Source organism: Marmota monax, unplaced genomic scaffold, assembly GCF_021218885.2.
Source record: "Marmota monax isolate L192 unplaced genomic scaffold, Marmota_monax_Labrador192_F-V1.1 WCK01_AAM20220418_F8-fsc00037, whole genome shotgun sequence".
NCBI classification, from domain to species: Eukaryota; Metazoa; Chordata; class Mammalia; order Rodentia; family Sciuridae; genus Marmota; species Marmota monax.
Genome location: NW_026693245.1, coordinates 4,725,907 through 4,743,909, shown reverse-complemented (window position 1 = coordinate 4,743,909; position 18,003 = coordinate 4,725,907). Strand labels below are relative to the sequence as shown.

Here is an 18,003-nt window from a genome sequence, read left to right as displayed (position 1 = left end):
ATCTTATATAGAAAATCTGGGGTTTTCTCTTTTGCTTTCCAATACTAGATTAGCTATACTCCTTTTAATTTAAAATCACATTATTCTTCAAGATATTTAAAAATTTTTGTAGCATATACTGCTTTCTCTGAAATAACATGGGATTTGTGCTTACCCTTTTCTCTGACTGGAATGTTCTTTTCCCAGAAAGACACATAGTCAACATCTACAAGACTGAACTCAAATATCACTTTCTCAGAGAATCTTTCCTGACCCTCCCATATAAAATGCACACTTCTATAGCACAACATTAAATGTCTTGTTTTCCCTGATTTATTTTTCTATACTATCTATCATCCTATTTATATAAATATATTTTTAATTTGTTATTGTCCCCTCGGTAGAATGCAAGATCCAAGAGGACAAGAGTATTTGTCTGTTTTGGGTCACTGCTGTCCCCTAATGCCTAGGAAAGTCTCTGGAATTAGAGTGAGAGATCAATAAATATCTGTTGAATAATTATTTTATAGAGGCAGTTCACTTATTACATTTTTGGGTGAGTTTTATTCTTTTTGAATAATGATTACTTAAAATAATTTTTGTAGACTGAATAAGCCTGTGTATTTATGGAAGTCTTGCTGGCTAATGAGGCCACGGTTCACTAATTGTGCGCAGTCACTTGAGTCACTACAACACCTGTGATGCACTGCTGCTTTTACTGCTCGAAGCAGGCTCGTCCTTGGCTGACACCTTCTGCTTCTTGTTCATCCCTGAAAACATCAGCAAAATGATAATTTAAGGACAAAGCTATACGAGGAAGCTCAAAGTATAAATCATCTATGTTGTAAAATTCTACTCTAGGCAAAGGTCTGGTCACATCAGGCCAGACATGGTCACAATGGGATCACAAAGGAATAGCTGCTGTGCCCTGGAACCTGGAGTGGATGGCCAGAGGTCTGGGAAGTCCTGGGTGAGTTAGGAAGTAGGAATCTCAGTTTGTTTTGCTTTGTATAGAAAGCAGGGACAGAAAATTCTTTTGCAAAAAATTAGAATAATCTTAAAATATAGTTTTAAAAAATTTTGTCAGGTGTGGTAGCACACACCTGTAATCCCAGTGGCTTGGGAGGCTGAGGTAGGAGGATCACGAGTTCAAAGCCAGCCTCAGCAATTTAGTAAGACACTTAGCAACTCAGTGAATGGTTAAGTGCCCCTGGGTTCAATCCCCAGTGCCAAATACTACAACAATAAAAACTTATCAAAGATTTTTGTCTATGATAGTCAGAAGTCTTCACTTACTTAGTTAATGAATGATTTCTTACCGTGAAAGTTTAGAAAAGCAAAACCAAAATATTTATCTGTTTTGAATATTTAAATCTAGACTTATTAGAAACTGTTCAATTTTCTAAACCAAAAATTGAGACACCTAATGATTTCTGTTTGTTTCAATAAATGCCTTAAGGAGAAGAGCAAATCTGTAAAATGTATTTAACTCTTGCCCTTATTTTTTGTCTCATGTACCATCTAGAATTCTAGCTAACAGAACAGCAAAAATGTGCAGACGGGGGTGCAAACAGGCCTAGAATTTCAGGGAGCTAGGTCTGAGGGAAAGGCAACTGGTATCCAATGCAGGAGATGTTCCATCCTCTAACCAACTACATCTTGCCGTAGTGATTCTTACTGTGTAGGTGGTGGAGCACAACAACTTAGGATCAAATCCTGGGCCTCACACACACCAGAGGGGCAAGCACTCTACTCAACTATATTGCCAACCTCTTTCTCTCTCTCTCTCTCTCTCTCTCTCTCTCTCTCTCCAGATAAATGCATACAGACAAAATCTGACACGCATTCCCACAGTACCTCTCTTCAGTCTTCACTATTTAATGAGTCTATAGATCAGTATAAGAAGCAGAAAGTAACAGTATTTGATGATTTGTTGTGCTTTTTATTATCTATGTTAGGGTTTTATTTATTTATTTAATTGATGTTTTAGCTTTTCGTATTTAAATAAAATTTAGAGTCTGATTAAACTGTTTTCTTCTTTAAACTCTGGTGTTTTATTTCCTATCTCTATACAGTCTTTTATTTCCTGGTATTTATTTTCTTGGTGTTACTTTGGTCTAATATATTTCAAAGATCAGCACAACAGTAGTTCTCAGCCCGTACTGTAAGGCCACTTGCTGGTATCCAGTTCCCCAACTCTTCAGTACAGAATGGTTTGTAACTGCTCTGACTATGTGACTTTTGAAAATAGATTAGAAATGCTGTTTGAAACACATCTGTTGCTCTTAGGGCACTCTGGAAAGTCGAAGTAATAAATCCAACTGCCCTGGGCTCACCACATTGGACAGGCCACCTCTAGGAGCTTGGGGTGTTTATTCTAACCTATTCTTGGACTGTGAATGAGCACAACCCATCAGCTGGGCACCACACAGTGGACACTTAGCAGTAAAAGAACCACCTGAGTAGCTCCTATGCCAAAGAAAGTAATCTATGAACATAAGGAAGTTGTTTAACCCCAGATTTAGGGTGGTTCGCTACATACATAGCAGTAGTTACTTGAATATTTTTTCATGACATTTCTTATTCTAGTTTTACTTTTTCCATTATCTTGCAAACCTGGATTTTTTTTTTTTTTTTTTTTAGAGAGAGAGAGAGACAGAGAATTTTTTAATATTTATTTTTCAGTTTTTCGGCGGACACAACATCTTTGTTCGTATGTGGTGCTGAGGATCGAACCCGGGCCGCAGGCACGCCAGTTGAGCACGCTACCACTTGAGCCACATCCCCAGCCCTGGAATTTTTTTTTAATGTTTTCTTTCCATCTGCATATTCTTACATTTTTATCATTGCTGTTGTTTTAATACTTCTAAGTATAAATCTAGTTTCAAGTGTTCCAATTTTATTCCTCCATCAGTAAGAAACAACTTGCTATGGTTGCAAGAGCATAAACTTATGTTCACATAAGTATTTTCTCCTATATCACAGGGATACCAAGACTTAAAATTTTAGGAAACATGTGAAAAACATCTCCTAAAAATGCATGGGCAGTAGTATGAGTGTGACAGCACTTAGAATAGTAAAGGAAAATATTCCCAACACTGAGGTTGTAGGGAAATTTTCATTTGTTACTTTAAAAATTCTATGGGATTTTAATCTCTTAATAATGAGCATAAGTGCTTTATGCTTAAATGTTGAAAATACAATGAAGCAATCATCACAAATTCTACCACACAAGAAGAGTCAGTGCTAACAATTTGGTAACCACACTTTCCACAATTTGAACTTACAGGTTCCCCCTCAGCACATGCTCCTAATCTATCCTCAAATATATTTTCTCCACGATTTCATCAAAATATTGGCAAGTCATCCTTTGAGCTTTGTTTTGCTTCTTTCATTTATCAAATGAATTTAATCTAAATATACCAATAAATTTCAATTGATAGTAAACTGTTCCTAGAGCATATAACAATAAGTAAATAAGAACTTAATTAATTGGAAGACAGAAATAAAATACAGCATTACCTGAGTAACCAAATGATATGCTTGACATTGGACTTAGATAGATTCCACTTCCATACATTGCACCATGAAGCTAAAATGAGAAGACATGGGATAAAGGGAGGTCAGTCAATGTTTTAGATGATAATATTAAACAAAAGAAGGCAATCAGTTTCATGTTGGAACATTAAGTCTTAGAAAAATGATAGTGCTCCTCTTCCAAGGTCTAATTTGAAAATAGTACTAACATCCTTGTACTCTTAAAATGCAGAGTTGATAACTGAAAAATGACAGCCAGAGGAAAAGGAGACTTGATGAATGTGTTCCAACCCCTAGTGATAGTCACTTACATTATAAAATACTCAAGTGGATTTTTATGTTAATGAATCTAAAATTCCAAATCAAAACTAGCTGAAATACATGGGAACACATTCTGATTAGCACTCACATGCTAGTATATAAACAAAGTGCCTACTCAGATTTTCGTTATATAACAATTCCATCCCACTCATATTATCTTCTAAATTTTTCAAGTTATAAGGAGTTTCATTAATTGAAAATCTTCAATTGGTCTAAGAAATAATTAGAATAATGAAAGTCTTTCTTAACATCTGCTCTAGGGCCCTTATACTCTGTTTGTATGAACTGAATACTAATTCAATAAATGTGTACTGATGGACATTTATATTTAGTTGCATCACTTCAAATATCATTATATTGTGGTGATAATGAAAAATTCAGCTCTATCAGAGAGAGTGAAGTGTAGTGTGCATGAAGATGAGGACTACAGTCACATTATGATCCTGGTAATGTTGAGTACTGTGTTGGATTCTGAAAAGCAGGTATCAGATGGCTCCTTGACAGCCGATATCCACTTTGCCTATTGATACACTTTTTTTTTTTTAACTTTTTTTATCCTTTGGTACTGTGAATTTAACCCAGGAGCAGTTAACCACTGAGTCGCATACCCAGACCTTTTTCAATGTTTTTATTTTGAGGCAGTCACTTAGGGCCTTGCCAAGTTGCTATAGATGACGTTGAACTGGCAATCCTCCTGCCTCAGCCTCCTTAGCTACAGGGATTATAGGCCTGCACGACCGTGCCAGCTCCTACACTTTCTCCTCCAAAAGAATTCACACTAAGGCTGAGTATTCAAAAAACAAATTTTGGAATAACAGATATAACATCTATATGATTTTATTTTGTCATGATAATTTTTCTACTTAATTTCAAAGTGTGACTTAAACTGATTTCTCATAGGAAACTCACTTTTCTTTTTCTATTCATTAAATATAGATCAACTTTGTGTCAGGTATTTTGTGAAAATGAACTAGTATGTATTAGAAATTCCATACAATATTTGAAAGCTTACATGCCTCCCCTTTTACAAGAAAAACACACCACGAGGATTGCTTACTGAATCTCAATACTAAAGAATCATCTTATTAAAGCATTCAGAAACTATACCTGCAGACGTGTATTAGAGGCAACAACCAGGCCATTCCTCAGGATGGAGTGCCAGTTTTCAATGTGTGAGCCACTAAAAAAACAAAGTATAGGAAGGAAAGAACAAAACCAGAAAAATCAATGATTTTTTAAAAAAGTAGTTATAGCATAAGTCACGATGCCTCTCAAAGTCCTGATTTCTAAGTCAGTGTGTAGGTGACTATTCAAAATTCATAGTCAACTATTGATTCCCACATATTTCTGAAAACTAGGTGGAACACACCTCCATCAACATTAAGCCATACTCACTGAAATGCAAAGGTGCTTCCAAAGAGTTTTTTAGCAGCTCTAAAATTGGATTCTTTGGCTGGTGGACTGCTGAGAAGCAGGAATTGATGTGGAGTGTGCATAAACTTCAATTGCTGCCGTTTAAAATAATGATAAACAAAAACATGTCAAATTTAACACATAATCAGGCAGATGACAATTTCAAATTTTACTGGTTTAGGAGTTATCCAGTTTCAATATATAGTGATTTTACACTATTTCATTAAAAAAACTAATTCCTAAAATATATTTTAAAACCACGTGTAAATGATGAATCACATGGAATTACTTATATGACTGATAATTCTGTAGATCAACGGAAAAGAACAGACAGATAATCCAAAGTCACTTATATTTGGAATATATAATGGAATCATACTCAAAAAGATTTGCTTTCTAAATTAAATTTCTTTCCAAGACTTTTTATAATTGAATACCCTAAATGTACACTATCTATTCATCTGAGAGAATATTCTGTAGTTGGGAAGCAGAAACTTAAAAAAAAAAATTAATTCATTATTTTAAAAGCACAAAAATTACCACTATGCTTTATTTGTATGTATTCTTAAGAGTGAAAATTACCTACATTCAAATATAGTTTTGCCCTTTGATCATGAAAAGAAAGCAAAATCTTTTGGATTAATTGCTTGATAAAATATTCTAATTGTTCCTAGGTGAAATCCCTTTCTCCTAGGAACATAGTTACACAGATTTTTATACAGACTTAAACACAGATTTGTACACAAGAAACAGACTGTTAGTACTACTTTCAGGTGAGAATCAGAAATGAAGTTAGAGTCCATTAGATGTTTATTAATATTGTTTTCTAATCTTATTAGCCAAATGAATAAGAAACTGGAAACAACATCTTCTTAGACACGGGAAGGTACAATGTGCCAATATAAAACTAATAATAATTAAAAATCACATTCATGTTCCTCTGATGAAACTCCAGAAAATGCTTTTCTATCACTGTGGAATAACTAAATTATATTGGATGTTTTTATTTGTTTAAAAGTTAAGCATCAACCTGAATTTGCATTTTGATATCTTAATTTGCTGAGGTTTCAGAGTGATTTCAAATGGTAATTTCAAACTGATGAATTAAGACTTAACCTGAGTCTGTCTACCTCTGTTCTTGGAGAGGTTGCCTAAAAATCACAGGCCTCATTTTCCCAATTATTAAGTTCTCCTCCCATATTGGTGTGCATATGTAAAGAAATTACTTACTTACCCTGTTAACTGGCAGTTTCACAATATGTGACCTATTACTTGAAATAACCCTGAAATTAAAAATCAGTCAGTTATAATATATGCCAAATATATTTAAAGTTTTTCTTCTGGGTTAGCAGGTGATTAAAACTTATTTTTGCTATGTCATACAATAAATTCCATAATATTTTCATTTAGTTACATTTGGCTTATTTCCTGAAATCATTTAGAGAACTCATGTAACAAAAAAGGTATTTTAATCTAAGAAAATATACACCAAGGAGAAGGAACTTAACAAAGATAGAATTTTTTAAAAGCAAAAACTTAAACATCAGCAGAATCAGTGTTTCTAGATACACAGTACTTCAGGTAATGACAATTCCTACAAACATTAGAGGCTGACACATGCATCTAATTCTTCTGCTTCTCTCTACATTGCCTAAATTAAGAAATGAGTTCTTGGGCTGGCATTGTGGCTCAGTGGCAGAGTGTTTGTCTCGCATGTATGAGGCACTGGGTTTGATCCTTGGCAATACATAAAAACAAACAAATAAATAAATGATAGATATATAAATAGATAAATAAATAAATGTATTGTGTCCATCTACAACTAAAAATATTTTTTTTAAAAAAAAGGTTCTTATGGAGAGTCATTTGTTTAACTATTTGAGGATACTTGTGAGCTGATATGTGTCATCATTCACATGAGTCAACATATTTAAACATTAAAGCTGAAAATAATTATGTATCTGGAAAAAAAAGATTGTTTTATGCTTTTCAGTATATAAAATAGTAAGGGGGTGACACTCTAAGCAAGACATTTTGATAAAGTTTTCTTCTCCCTGAGAGAAGAGCGATCGAGAAGCTGGAGCGACTGATCACAAGTTAACAGGCTAACTTCAGGAGGTTAAAAAAAACAAAACTATGTACTTGAGATTTTCACCTTTATTTTGAATATGATAATGAGAAAATTTAAACTGCAAAGGAGGAGACTTAATTTATCAGAATTTTAATAATAGATCATAACAAATAAAAATAAGAATCTTAACTTTTGTTAAGGTCTTGTTATATTCTAAGGATGCATTATAAAAGTTCAACTAAGTGGCAATTAAATAATAATCTTAAGGAAGCCATATTCTTTTTCCTTTGCCAAATCTTCCTGGTTATAACATGGAATAAGAGTTCATCTTAACAAATCTCTTATAATTCTACATTTGTGTGACAATAGTGGGAAATCCTATATATCTTTGAGGTTTCAAAGAGGCATGTACATAAAATCCTTATAAACCCCACTGTCTTTATGTTGCAAAGGAGAAATAAAAAGACAAATTATTTGAAGTGGATATCCCAGCAAGGTGAGTTCATAGCCCCTCTCCTCTCTATAGTCTGGTTCCCTTCCAGAATTCAGGCTGGACTATTTCTTTATCCCCCATCAAGCTCACACAAACAGTGCATCTTCTGTAGTGATCAAGCTGAGGGGTTAATCAAATCTACCCTGTCCTTGTTAAGGAAGCAAAATATACAAAAGATATTGACATCATTTTGAACAACAACAACAAAAAAATTAAAGTCCTCATTGAACTAGAAAATTAAGTGAACCAAAATGCCTTCAACACATAATCAAGTTAATCACATCTTCTGAGACTATAGACAAACTGCTGTCAAATACATTGTACACCCTGATAGTGCATATGGCAGCATTTTCTTCCCCTTGTGATATATACATTTTAATTAAAGTGAGAGTCATTAAGACTCCTGGATTGTAAAATCACCAGATCTCATAGGCTTGTGGATCTGTAGCATTGCAAGGCTTATAAAATTGGCTACCTGTCCCCATTATCAAGCAAACAGTAGAAAAAGATGCTATTTTCATTAAGAGAAAAACTAAAATTTTATACCATTGCAGTAGGGGATGAGCGAGAGGGTCCTGTTTATCCATTTGCTTCTTGATTTCTAGATATGGAGCCTGGAAATTTAAAAAAAAAGCCATTTTCCTCCTTGATTAGTCTTTAAAATTCATTCTTCCTTTTCTACAACAGGAAAATCAGACTGAACGACATGCCTACAGTCTAGTTAAAACTGAAAAATCTGTTGCCTTAACGTGGAATGTCAGCAATCACCCTAGTCATGTTCCCCAAGATGATGTCAACTTTGAACTTCCATGAGGCACAAAGGACTCACCTTCCACACTTGCACTAGACTGTATCCCTAAAGGATGGTTACCCCACCAAGACCCCTTGTTAAGTCCTGCTCAAGAAACTGCAATGCTGCAAATCACAAAGTGTACACCGGACCCACCCACCCTGCCAAACCATTTTCAGTAATTTTCATTTGGCCCTTTCCGTACCTTTCCATTTCCACATAATGCCCCTACTCCACTGTTTTGGTTCCCACTTTTTCACATCCTCATAGCCCCTTTTGGTTCTTTTCTTCTACCTTTAAAAACTTCAGGCTCCTTTGTCTTAACTGGAGATGAGCTCAACTTATGCTGCAGTCTCTCCCTTGCTGCAGTACTCTGCTGACAGTCTGTCCTGCCATCTTTAATACTTGTTTTTAACAATGACCATTTAATTTTAACTAACATTAAAGCAGAACTTGTGACAGCTACTCTTCATGCTCATACCTAGGGATATAGACTGAGATACGGATCTTTCTATAAGAAAGCCATTTACAAAAGAACAATCCTTCTCTAAAATTAATTTACCCAAACAATTAACTATTTTATAGAACAAAGAGAGTTCTGTCTGTAACAATTCAGAGCTATCTATAGGACAGTATATTTTAGAAAATAGGACAGTATAATGTTATATTTATATATTTGAAAGATTTAAAGAATCTGATGCAATAAAATCTGACAGCACCTCTATGAAGTACACTCTGAAAGAGGGTGCAGCATTACTTTTTCTACCTAGGCAGCAAAGACACTGAGGCACCAAACAATTAAGCAGCTTGCCCAAGGTCACAGGCCACATTGTTGTAGAGCCAGTTATACAGCCTCTGACTTCCCAGGGCTGACTCCATCATCTACATTGCCTCCTATTAAAATAGCTTACACATGACCCAGAATACAAGAAGCAATTTTTGGCAGAGAGATGATTTCAGAGTCAGAGTTTGAGCTATTTTTAAATCCAAGAATGATCTGGGTCTAGGGTATAGTATAAATACCCTATACCAAAGTCTTTTTCATGATTAAAAATGTTTAACTTTGTGTAGAGACACAGAATTAAAGTTCTTGGCCCGCCTTGTGGAAATACATTTTATTGTTTTCTTTGCTTATACAAATAAAAATTCTTGTTTGAAGAATTCAGATAATATAGAAAGGTATGGAAATAGAAAAATACATGGGAGTTTTTAAGTAAATATCACTTGGAAATTAAAGGATCTCTTATTTACCATGGTCTGACATATACCTGCTGAATGAAGAGTGAATATTTGACTATATGAATAAATAATGATCAAAAGAACCAAGACTCACAGTTGGAAATGCAAAGACATAATTTTTGAGCACTGCCTTCAAATAGAGGAGTAGAGATGATGCTAGGTGAAGGAGAGAGTAATGCAAAAGCTCAGTGAGGCCTGGGGCAGGAATTATTTCTTCCCCAGAGAAAATCAATGGCCCAAGGTAAATCTCATCACAGGCCCACAAGGGTCAATCCCTCATGAAGTGCAAACCTTGTCTAATGGTTTGAATATGAGGTGCCCCCCAATAAACTGGTGTAATAGACAATGCAGAAATGTTCGGAAGTAAAATGATTATAGGAGAGCTGCAACCTCTTCAGAGGACTGATTCATCTGATGGATTAAAAACTGGGTTTTAAATGTAGACAGGTGGAATGGGGCTGGAGGAGGAAGTCACTGGGGGAGTGCTCGTGGGAAATATATCTTCTCGTTCTCTCTGTTTTCCAGCTGCCACAGCTGAGCAGCTTTCCTTCACTCTGCCCTTCTGCCATGATGTTCAACCTCACATCAGGCCAGGTACAATGGAGTGGTTGGACCATGGACTGTACCACTGAAACCATGAGCCAAAATACACTTTTCTTCTTCCAAATTGTTTATGGCAGGTATTTTAGTCCAAGTGACAAAAAAGGATACTAACACACCTTGAAGCTCTATATACAAACTGTATACACAGTGTGTGTTGTTAATTTTTGGATTATAATTTTCTACTTACAATGATGAGTTTTAACCCTCTCACCAAATCTGTGTTGGGGAAAGGTGCTGATAATTCCATGGCAAGTGCTGGACCTATAACTGTTTCAACCAATAATTGTTTTATATACATAAAGGGGAAGACATACAGCCCAGGGATGTATCAGATCTCCATAACCAATCCTGATTCACTCTCAGGAAAATTTTCCACCAGAGCACTGCTAATGACAACACATATGAACTCACCCGGTCAAGGGAGTCTGGCATTCCAAAGAAGTTTTAGGTTCTGTGTTATATTGAAAATATGCATGCAAAATTTGCATCTTAAAGAATATCTGTTGTCATTTTAACATAAAAATGTTTTGAAATTACAACCATCAATTGAAACCGACATTATAGGAAGATGGTAATAGATTTCACCTGTTCTTTAAGTATCCCAATGTACCCTCATGTGCTCAATGCCCTTGTCTTTATGTGAAAGCCTAAAGGGTTATAAAGCATTAGGGTTATAATTGTGTACTTACCCTTCAAAAATCTCAGCATACCAATACAGTGATATAATTTAACTAAAACATTCTAAATACAAAACAATTCTTTTATGATTTTAATTATACCCCATATAATAGGGAAATCTACATTTCACTACATAGTTAGTACTCATTTTAAAATATAATCCTGCCCACACATAATGAACTGTGTAAGACCACAAGACAGTATACTTACTTGTGTCATTTCTCTGATAGAAGTTATGCTATCCAGTGCTTTCATTACTCGATCATAATTCTTCTTCTGCATAATGAGGAAAAAAAAAACAGAATTCAAGTAAAATCTTTTGAGAAGCTACATATCACTAGAGAAATACATTATTTGTATACATGAAGTTTCCATACAAATCAGTGTAAAACCAATAATTGTTTTATATACATAAAAGGGAAGACTGTTATAAGATGGCTCAAGGATATAGGATTCATAATTAGAGTGAAGAAAAAAGAAAACAATGCAATTCTGTATACAAGGATAGAAAATCATATTTAGCTTATGGGTTAAGTTTTCAAAATACAAAAGCAGACATGGAATTCTTGAATCATGCTTTCACCACTAAAACAACAGGTAATAAAGTAAGCACAGAATCCTTCTAAAACATAAAAATTCACTTCAAATCTCAACTTATTTTCTTTTTTCTTTTCTTTTGATACTGAGGATTGAACTCAGGGGCACTTAACCACTGAACCACATCTCCAGTCCTATTTTGTATTATAGAGACAGGGTCTCACTGAGTTGCTGAGGCTGCCTCAGCCTCCAGAGCTGCTGGGATTATAGGTGTGCACCACCATGCCTGGCTTCTTATTTCATTTGATTGGAATATTGTTACCCAAAAGAGTACAGGACAGGGCGCATGTGACTCCTCTGATAATTCATTTGTAAGCATAAGGTAAATATGGGCACTGCTGCCACTTCAAAACAAAAGCAAGTTCTTCCAGGGAAATATTATGTAGCTGTTTCTATAAAATGAATAATAATTACTAACTATAATTACTAATAATAATTACTAACTAGTAATTTTAGTCCTCATGCAATTTGAAAATTTTATTTCAGAAGGATTCTGCCTATTTCCCAAAATATTTAAAAAATATTTTTCTTAAGAAATGTCAACAATATCAGTATGAACTGGCATTATATAGCTTCCAATAACCTTCAGATAACTGAAAAGGGAGAGGAGAAAGGGAATAAAGGAATCAAAGTTAAATAAATAAATAAATAAATAAATAAAATTTTAAGGCCTAGAATTTTTCCCTTTCTTTATGATCCTTAAAATTAAATGAGGTTACATAAAATCAGAATCCTCCCCCCAAACACTTCAATGAATTTTAAGAAACTGTGGATCTGCTTGATGACATAGGACATTCAGAGAGAAAGAGAACATCTCTTTTACTGTTACCAGAGTTCTTGATGTGTTACGATGCCTACTTACCCTGGGGTTGAAGGCCAGCATCTGAGGATCATTAGGATCTACCACAGAAGGATATGGCTCGAAAATGACAACTTTTCTAGGAGATTCCAATGCAGATCTACACATGGACACCAGCAGATCTACCACCTTAAAACACACCCATGAGACAGTTACTTTCCTTGAGGTTTCTGCAAGTGTTTTGCCACTGCTTCTCCCTCTCACTGGTTGCATGAGTTCATCAGAAAGCCCAGGACTACTACCTATCTCTCACACCTGCAACTCCTGACTTTAAACCAAATTTTGCCAAACTATAACTCTCAATTTAAAATAAAAAATGTGCCATTTCTAATTACTGATATTTTAATAAGCCTTTGTTATGATTATGAGTACATATTATCTGCTAGCCTTGTTCAAGGTAAAGACAATGAGAAAAAAAGACTAGTCCATAAGCAGGTGGTGTGTACAGTCTAAAGGAGAAGATGCATATTAAAAACTCAGTTAAAAGAATATATGCTTCAATAGAATTTCTGGTACTTTTAAAAACAATAAAAATAAAATAGGTATTTAAGAACAATGCAGAAGGGAGTGCTGTCTTTCGAGGTCAGGAGGGAAAAAATGCCACTATCTGGAGAGAAACTGTTCCAGCTAAAGGAAGCCACACAAAACAGGAAGTCTGGCATGCTCCAAGAAGAGCAAAATGCCTGACATCATCAAGGTTCTTCCTACTCTGTCAATGTCTACTAATGACTTTTGATTTGCTTTATTCCTATATTATCCATGATCCATTTGCTCAATTTACTAAGAGGCAGTACTACACAGTAGCTAAGCTGGCTCCCCTCCATAGTTCCCCAAACAATGTACTATATTTCCAGTAACTGGATATAGAAAACTGATACTATCTAAATGAAAAACATAGACCTGAACAGACGCACCTAAACACAGACATAAGAAAGGAAAGCTATTTCTAGAGTTTAAATGCATAACAGGATATGGACAATTTCTGATTCCCATGTTTCCCAGAGGGATGTTGTGACCCAATATCAGTTGTGTTCATTGTTGTTGTCTCATGTATTCACAGAATATACCCATTCATCATAACATTCAGAATTTCCAGTGACCTAAACTAGTTAGCAACCCTGCACAAGTACACAGACATATACACCCACAAAACTCATTCAAAAAACAGATATGTAACATCTAATGTTTCTGACACACTATTCCAAACAAAGAACAGAAAACTGTTGAAGTAGAGTAGGATTTGGAGGCCTGGAATGGTAATTGCATGGACACTGTTGTCCCAGCCCAGGCTCCTGCAGTGGTGAGGAGCATCTCCATGTCTCCTAGAACTCCTAAGAGAGAGCACCATCAACTGCAGGAGTCAACGGATGCAATGAGAATAGAGACAGTTTTTTTGTGTGTGATTTTTTTTTCTTTTTAAACTATAGTAGTTAAAAGAATGCTCTCTTTTAATAGAATAACTAATTTATATTGAATATTAATATTAATATGTACAGAAAATCAATCAATTGATTTGTTTTCTAACTACCACTAGATATTTTAAAATCCACTTCTATTTAAAAACCATTATTTTTAGAAATAATGATGAGGAAAGTGTCACCTATTGTTTTGTTTAACTACCCTAATTTTAGCATGACTTAATTTCCCTTTAATTAATAACTTACTATTTCTAGTTTTTAATTGTTTTATTTGAGGGAACTGTTACATCTTGAAAAATATACAAGTTTTAAGTGACTATTTGAGGTCTTCAGGTTTTGTTGTTGTTGTTGTTTCCTACTAAGGATTGAACCCAGGGGTGTTTTACCACTGAGCTTTTTATTTTTATTTTGAGATAGGGTCTTGCTAAGTTGTCTAGATTAGTTTTGAACTTGAGATCCTCTGGCTCAGCCTCCTAAGTCACTAGGATTACAGTCATGAGCTACCAAATATTTTTAGTAACTATGCGCATAAATACATGTAAATCTATGATATAAATATTTTTTGATATACCCCACTAGTTAAGGGTTTGTCAGTATTAAAATTAAAATATCTTTTAAGGATTCCTGGAGCCTTTAATATATAAAACAGTACATGCGAGGTGTAGGGGAAATATCAAACTGTATTTATAATATTTATTTTAATTATGAAATCATTTTTTTCATAATATATAAAATCATTGTTCTACTGTGGTAGTATTTTTCATTTATGATTGATTATATTAAAAAATAACATCCTTAGTGTTTCATTAAGTACAAGGCTAGGTGCTTAGGCTATCAATGTTAATTATCTACTCTGAATCACCTGGTACAGGGTCACCTGTGCAGGAAACATCCCATACTTAAGCGAGTATATGCTGCAATAATATTCTTCCCACCCATCCCTGTGAAGTTCATAAATGAAAGATTGGTAATTCCCTTTACAACAGCTTCCTGTCGATTTTTAATGAAGCTGAATTTTTTCTCATGTTTCGTTAGTAACTATACATCCCTTTTGTGAATTCATGTTCATTTTCTATTCAACTCTTATGGCCCTATGTTTTTCTTCTCAAAAAAAATTCAGCTTTTATATAATTATGCTTGTGTAAGGAAAGAGCTTTTTCATACTTTTTTTGAGGGTGGGGGTAATTGTAGATTGAACCCAGGGGTGCTTAACCACTGAGCCACATCCCCAGCATTTTTTTTTTTTTAACTTAGAGACAGGGTCTTGCTGAGTTGCTTAGGACTTAAGTTGCTGAGGCTGACTTTGAACTCAGGATCCTCCTGTCTCATTCTCTCCAGAGCAGCTGAGATTATGGGCATTATTTGGAGGGTGGGGTAGGAACCGGGGATTGAACTCAGGGGTACTCAACCACTAAGCCACATTCCCATCCCTATTTTGTATTTTAATTAGAAACAGAGTGTAACTGACAGCATGACAGAACCTTGCTTTTGCTGTGAGACTGGCTTTGAACTTGTGATCCTCCTGCCTCAGCCTCCTGAGCCGCTGGAATTACAGGCATGTGCCACCACACCCAGCTCTGGATACTTCTTTCTTAATGTTCATAATTTCTTCAAGTGAAGCACATAACATGAAAAAGTATGGTATTTCCTTTAGGATTTCCAAAAACAGCATAAATACACAAGCCTAATACACTCAGGCAGGCATGCTACATTCCTCTAGTATGCATATCATTTTCCCAAACATTCTAAGTTATTTGGAATATGATTTTATAAATAGAATAAGAAAGAGTCAAACAGATTTTCTCCCATATTGTTGGTCCAGTGTGTTTATTTCACTTACTACATAATTCTTCATCAAAAGAAGATGTGATCCCTCTTTTAACATATATTAAATGTATTTATAATGACTGGGTTTGGGGATAACCTAACATCCTTTTCTTTGCCAATAATACTGTATTTTATTTAAATTTTATAGCACTTCATAATAAGATTTAAGAGTTGGCCTAACCTCTCTTAATTAACATTTATTAATTCTTAATGTTTTCAATTTCTTCTCATACATGAATTGGTAATTTAGTTACAATCTACATGAAAAAAAAAGACAACTGAAATTTTCATGAAGTTGCATGAAGTGATAATACATTTTGGCATCCTTATGACTTATTCTTTTCCTTTCTAGAAACAGCTTGCTTCTTTACTTCCAAGTTGTTCCTTTAATTTTTCTTCCTATCTCTTATATCCTTCTTGAAAACAAATGCTCTCCTTTTATTTTGTATTCTTTCCATTATCTTTTAAGTTCAGTTTTAAATAAACAGATTTCCAGTTTATGGCAGTATAACTCTACAAATGCGTTTTACATAAAACATGTGCAAACATTTCAGTAACTCAATTTCACCCTGCAAGAATTACAATAATACTTTAAAGAAATTTGCTTTAATTTCTCCCCTTGGCAACTGCAAAATGTCAAAAACACACAAGATGATAAGAGAAAATTTAGTCTTCATCTAAAAAATATCAAGTGCCAGTTTGCATTCAACAAGAAGTTCTTGAAAATTTCCCACAAAAAGTAAGCAGAATGAAGATAACTATTGGACTACAACAAATTTTTTGAATCAAAAGAAGGAACGATTAGTATCAGTTAGTACCTGAGCTCCAGTTGCTATTTCATCAGCAGCTTCATTCATTACTCCCAAGGTTTGAAAAGCAAATACACACAGTTCTCGTTCACATACAGTAGGCTAAAAAAGAAATGGGAATTGATTACAGTACTTTCCATTTCTCAATTTTAAAATTAGATTAATGACTGTCTACATAATAAATGGAATGTTAAAAAAAAAACACATTCTTAAATTAAGGTAATAATTAGTAGAATCTTTTACTAATAAAGAATTGTAAAGATATAAGAAATGATCAATTTCAATTAGTTGTAGTCACTTTCATTTCAAACAATTCAGCAATAAATGAAAATATATTAAAAAGCGAAGTCCGTATCTCTTACAAAATTCGCATTTGACTCATGAAATGCATGTGTGTGTGTGTGTGTGTGTACTGATAGGCCTTACACATGCCAGTCAAGTGCACTACCACTGAGCCACAGCCACAACCCCATGAAATGCATTTTTTTAAAAAAATAAATACTAAGGTTAAGATGATAAAATAAAAACAAGATTATACACAAAAGCTCTACAAGACAGATATACAATGGAGAACTCCTCTTTTTCTTAAGAAATTTGTTTGCAAGAAATAAGCATGACTCTGCTTACTTGCTACCCAGCTCTTGAAAGACTGGTTTTGTTGCAAAGACTCTGGACTTCAATAACCTCCTGAAGTCAACAGCACTGAAATATGCATTCTGCAATTACTTTGGAAAAGTGCTCATCTTTCAAATCTAATATAGTGTCATCTCTTTGATTTATCTTATCTCCCTGGTTACACTGCATTAGGTAGCTGATGAAGCCTAAAAGGATGCAATCCATGGTGCCTCTCCACAGCAGACAAAAGACATTTGTTATTGCCACTGTTCCTGTGCTCACTGCTTTTAGAGGACCTAAAGAGAATGTTAGAGGAAAACGGAATTGATATATTTCCCTTGTCAGCCTTAAAAATGCAGTCTGGTTCCATTTCAGAAATATCGGGACTGTGGGAGGAAATTAATTTGAAAAAGGTCTCCAGACACAAGCTCTACACATTGCCATATATATATAGATATAGATAGATATAGATAGATATAGATATGGATATACACACAGCAGGCTTTTCCATTCCACTTCTTTCTCCTCAACTTCAATGTGTAACTTAATCTTCTATTTTGGCAGTGTATGTACAGCTATGTGTGTATATTACAACCTAAATTTCTCCCAAGGACATTAGGCTATTTCTTTTGTTCACTTCATGAGGCAAAGCACGTAGTCTGATCAAAAGTAACAGCACTGATCATTCCTGATTATTTACTTTACCCTCAAATGTATATTGATGAATATCAAGGTAATGCTTAATTAGTGACAT

General features: G+C 34.6%; 1 protein-coding gene across 2 annotated transcripts in view; it reads right to left on the bottom strand.

Annotated features, from left to right (window-relative positions):
* Parp8 (poly(ADP-ribose) polymerase family member 8) overlaps positions 1-18,003 on the bottom strand; it is a 182,359-nt gene that overhangs the window by 11,325 nt on the left and 153,031 nt on the right. For both annotated transcript variants that reach the window (XM_046456280.2, XM_046456281.2), the window contains 9 exons: positions 16,644-16,736; positions 12,584-12,709; positions 11,335-11,400; positions 8,361-8,428; positions 6,485-6,533; positions 5,233-5,345; positions 4,945-5,017; positions 3,502-3,571; positions 676-749 (listed from right to left, as the gene is read on the bottom strand). In XM_046456280.2, coding sequence (XP_046312236.1) covers positions 676-749; positions 3,502-3,571; positions 4,945-5,017; positions 5,233-5,345; positions 6,485-6,533; positions 8,361-8,428; positions 11,335-11,400; positions 12,584-12,709; positions 16,644-16,736 — 732 coding nt within the window. The remainder of the gene's footprint in view (positions 1-675; positions 750-3,501; positions 3,572-4,944; positions 5,018-5,232; positions 5,346-6,484; positions 6,534-8,360; positions 8,429-11,334; positions 11,401-12,583; positions 12,710-16,643; positions 16,737-18,003) is intronic.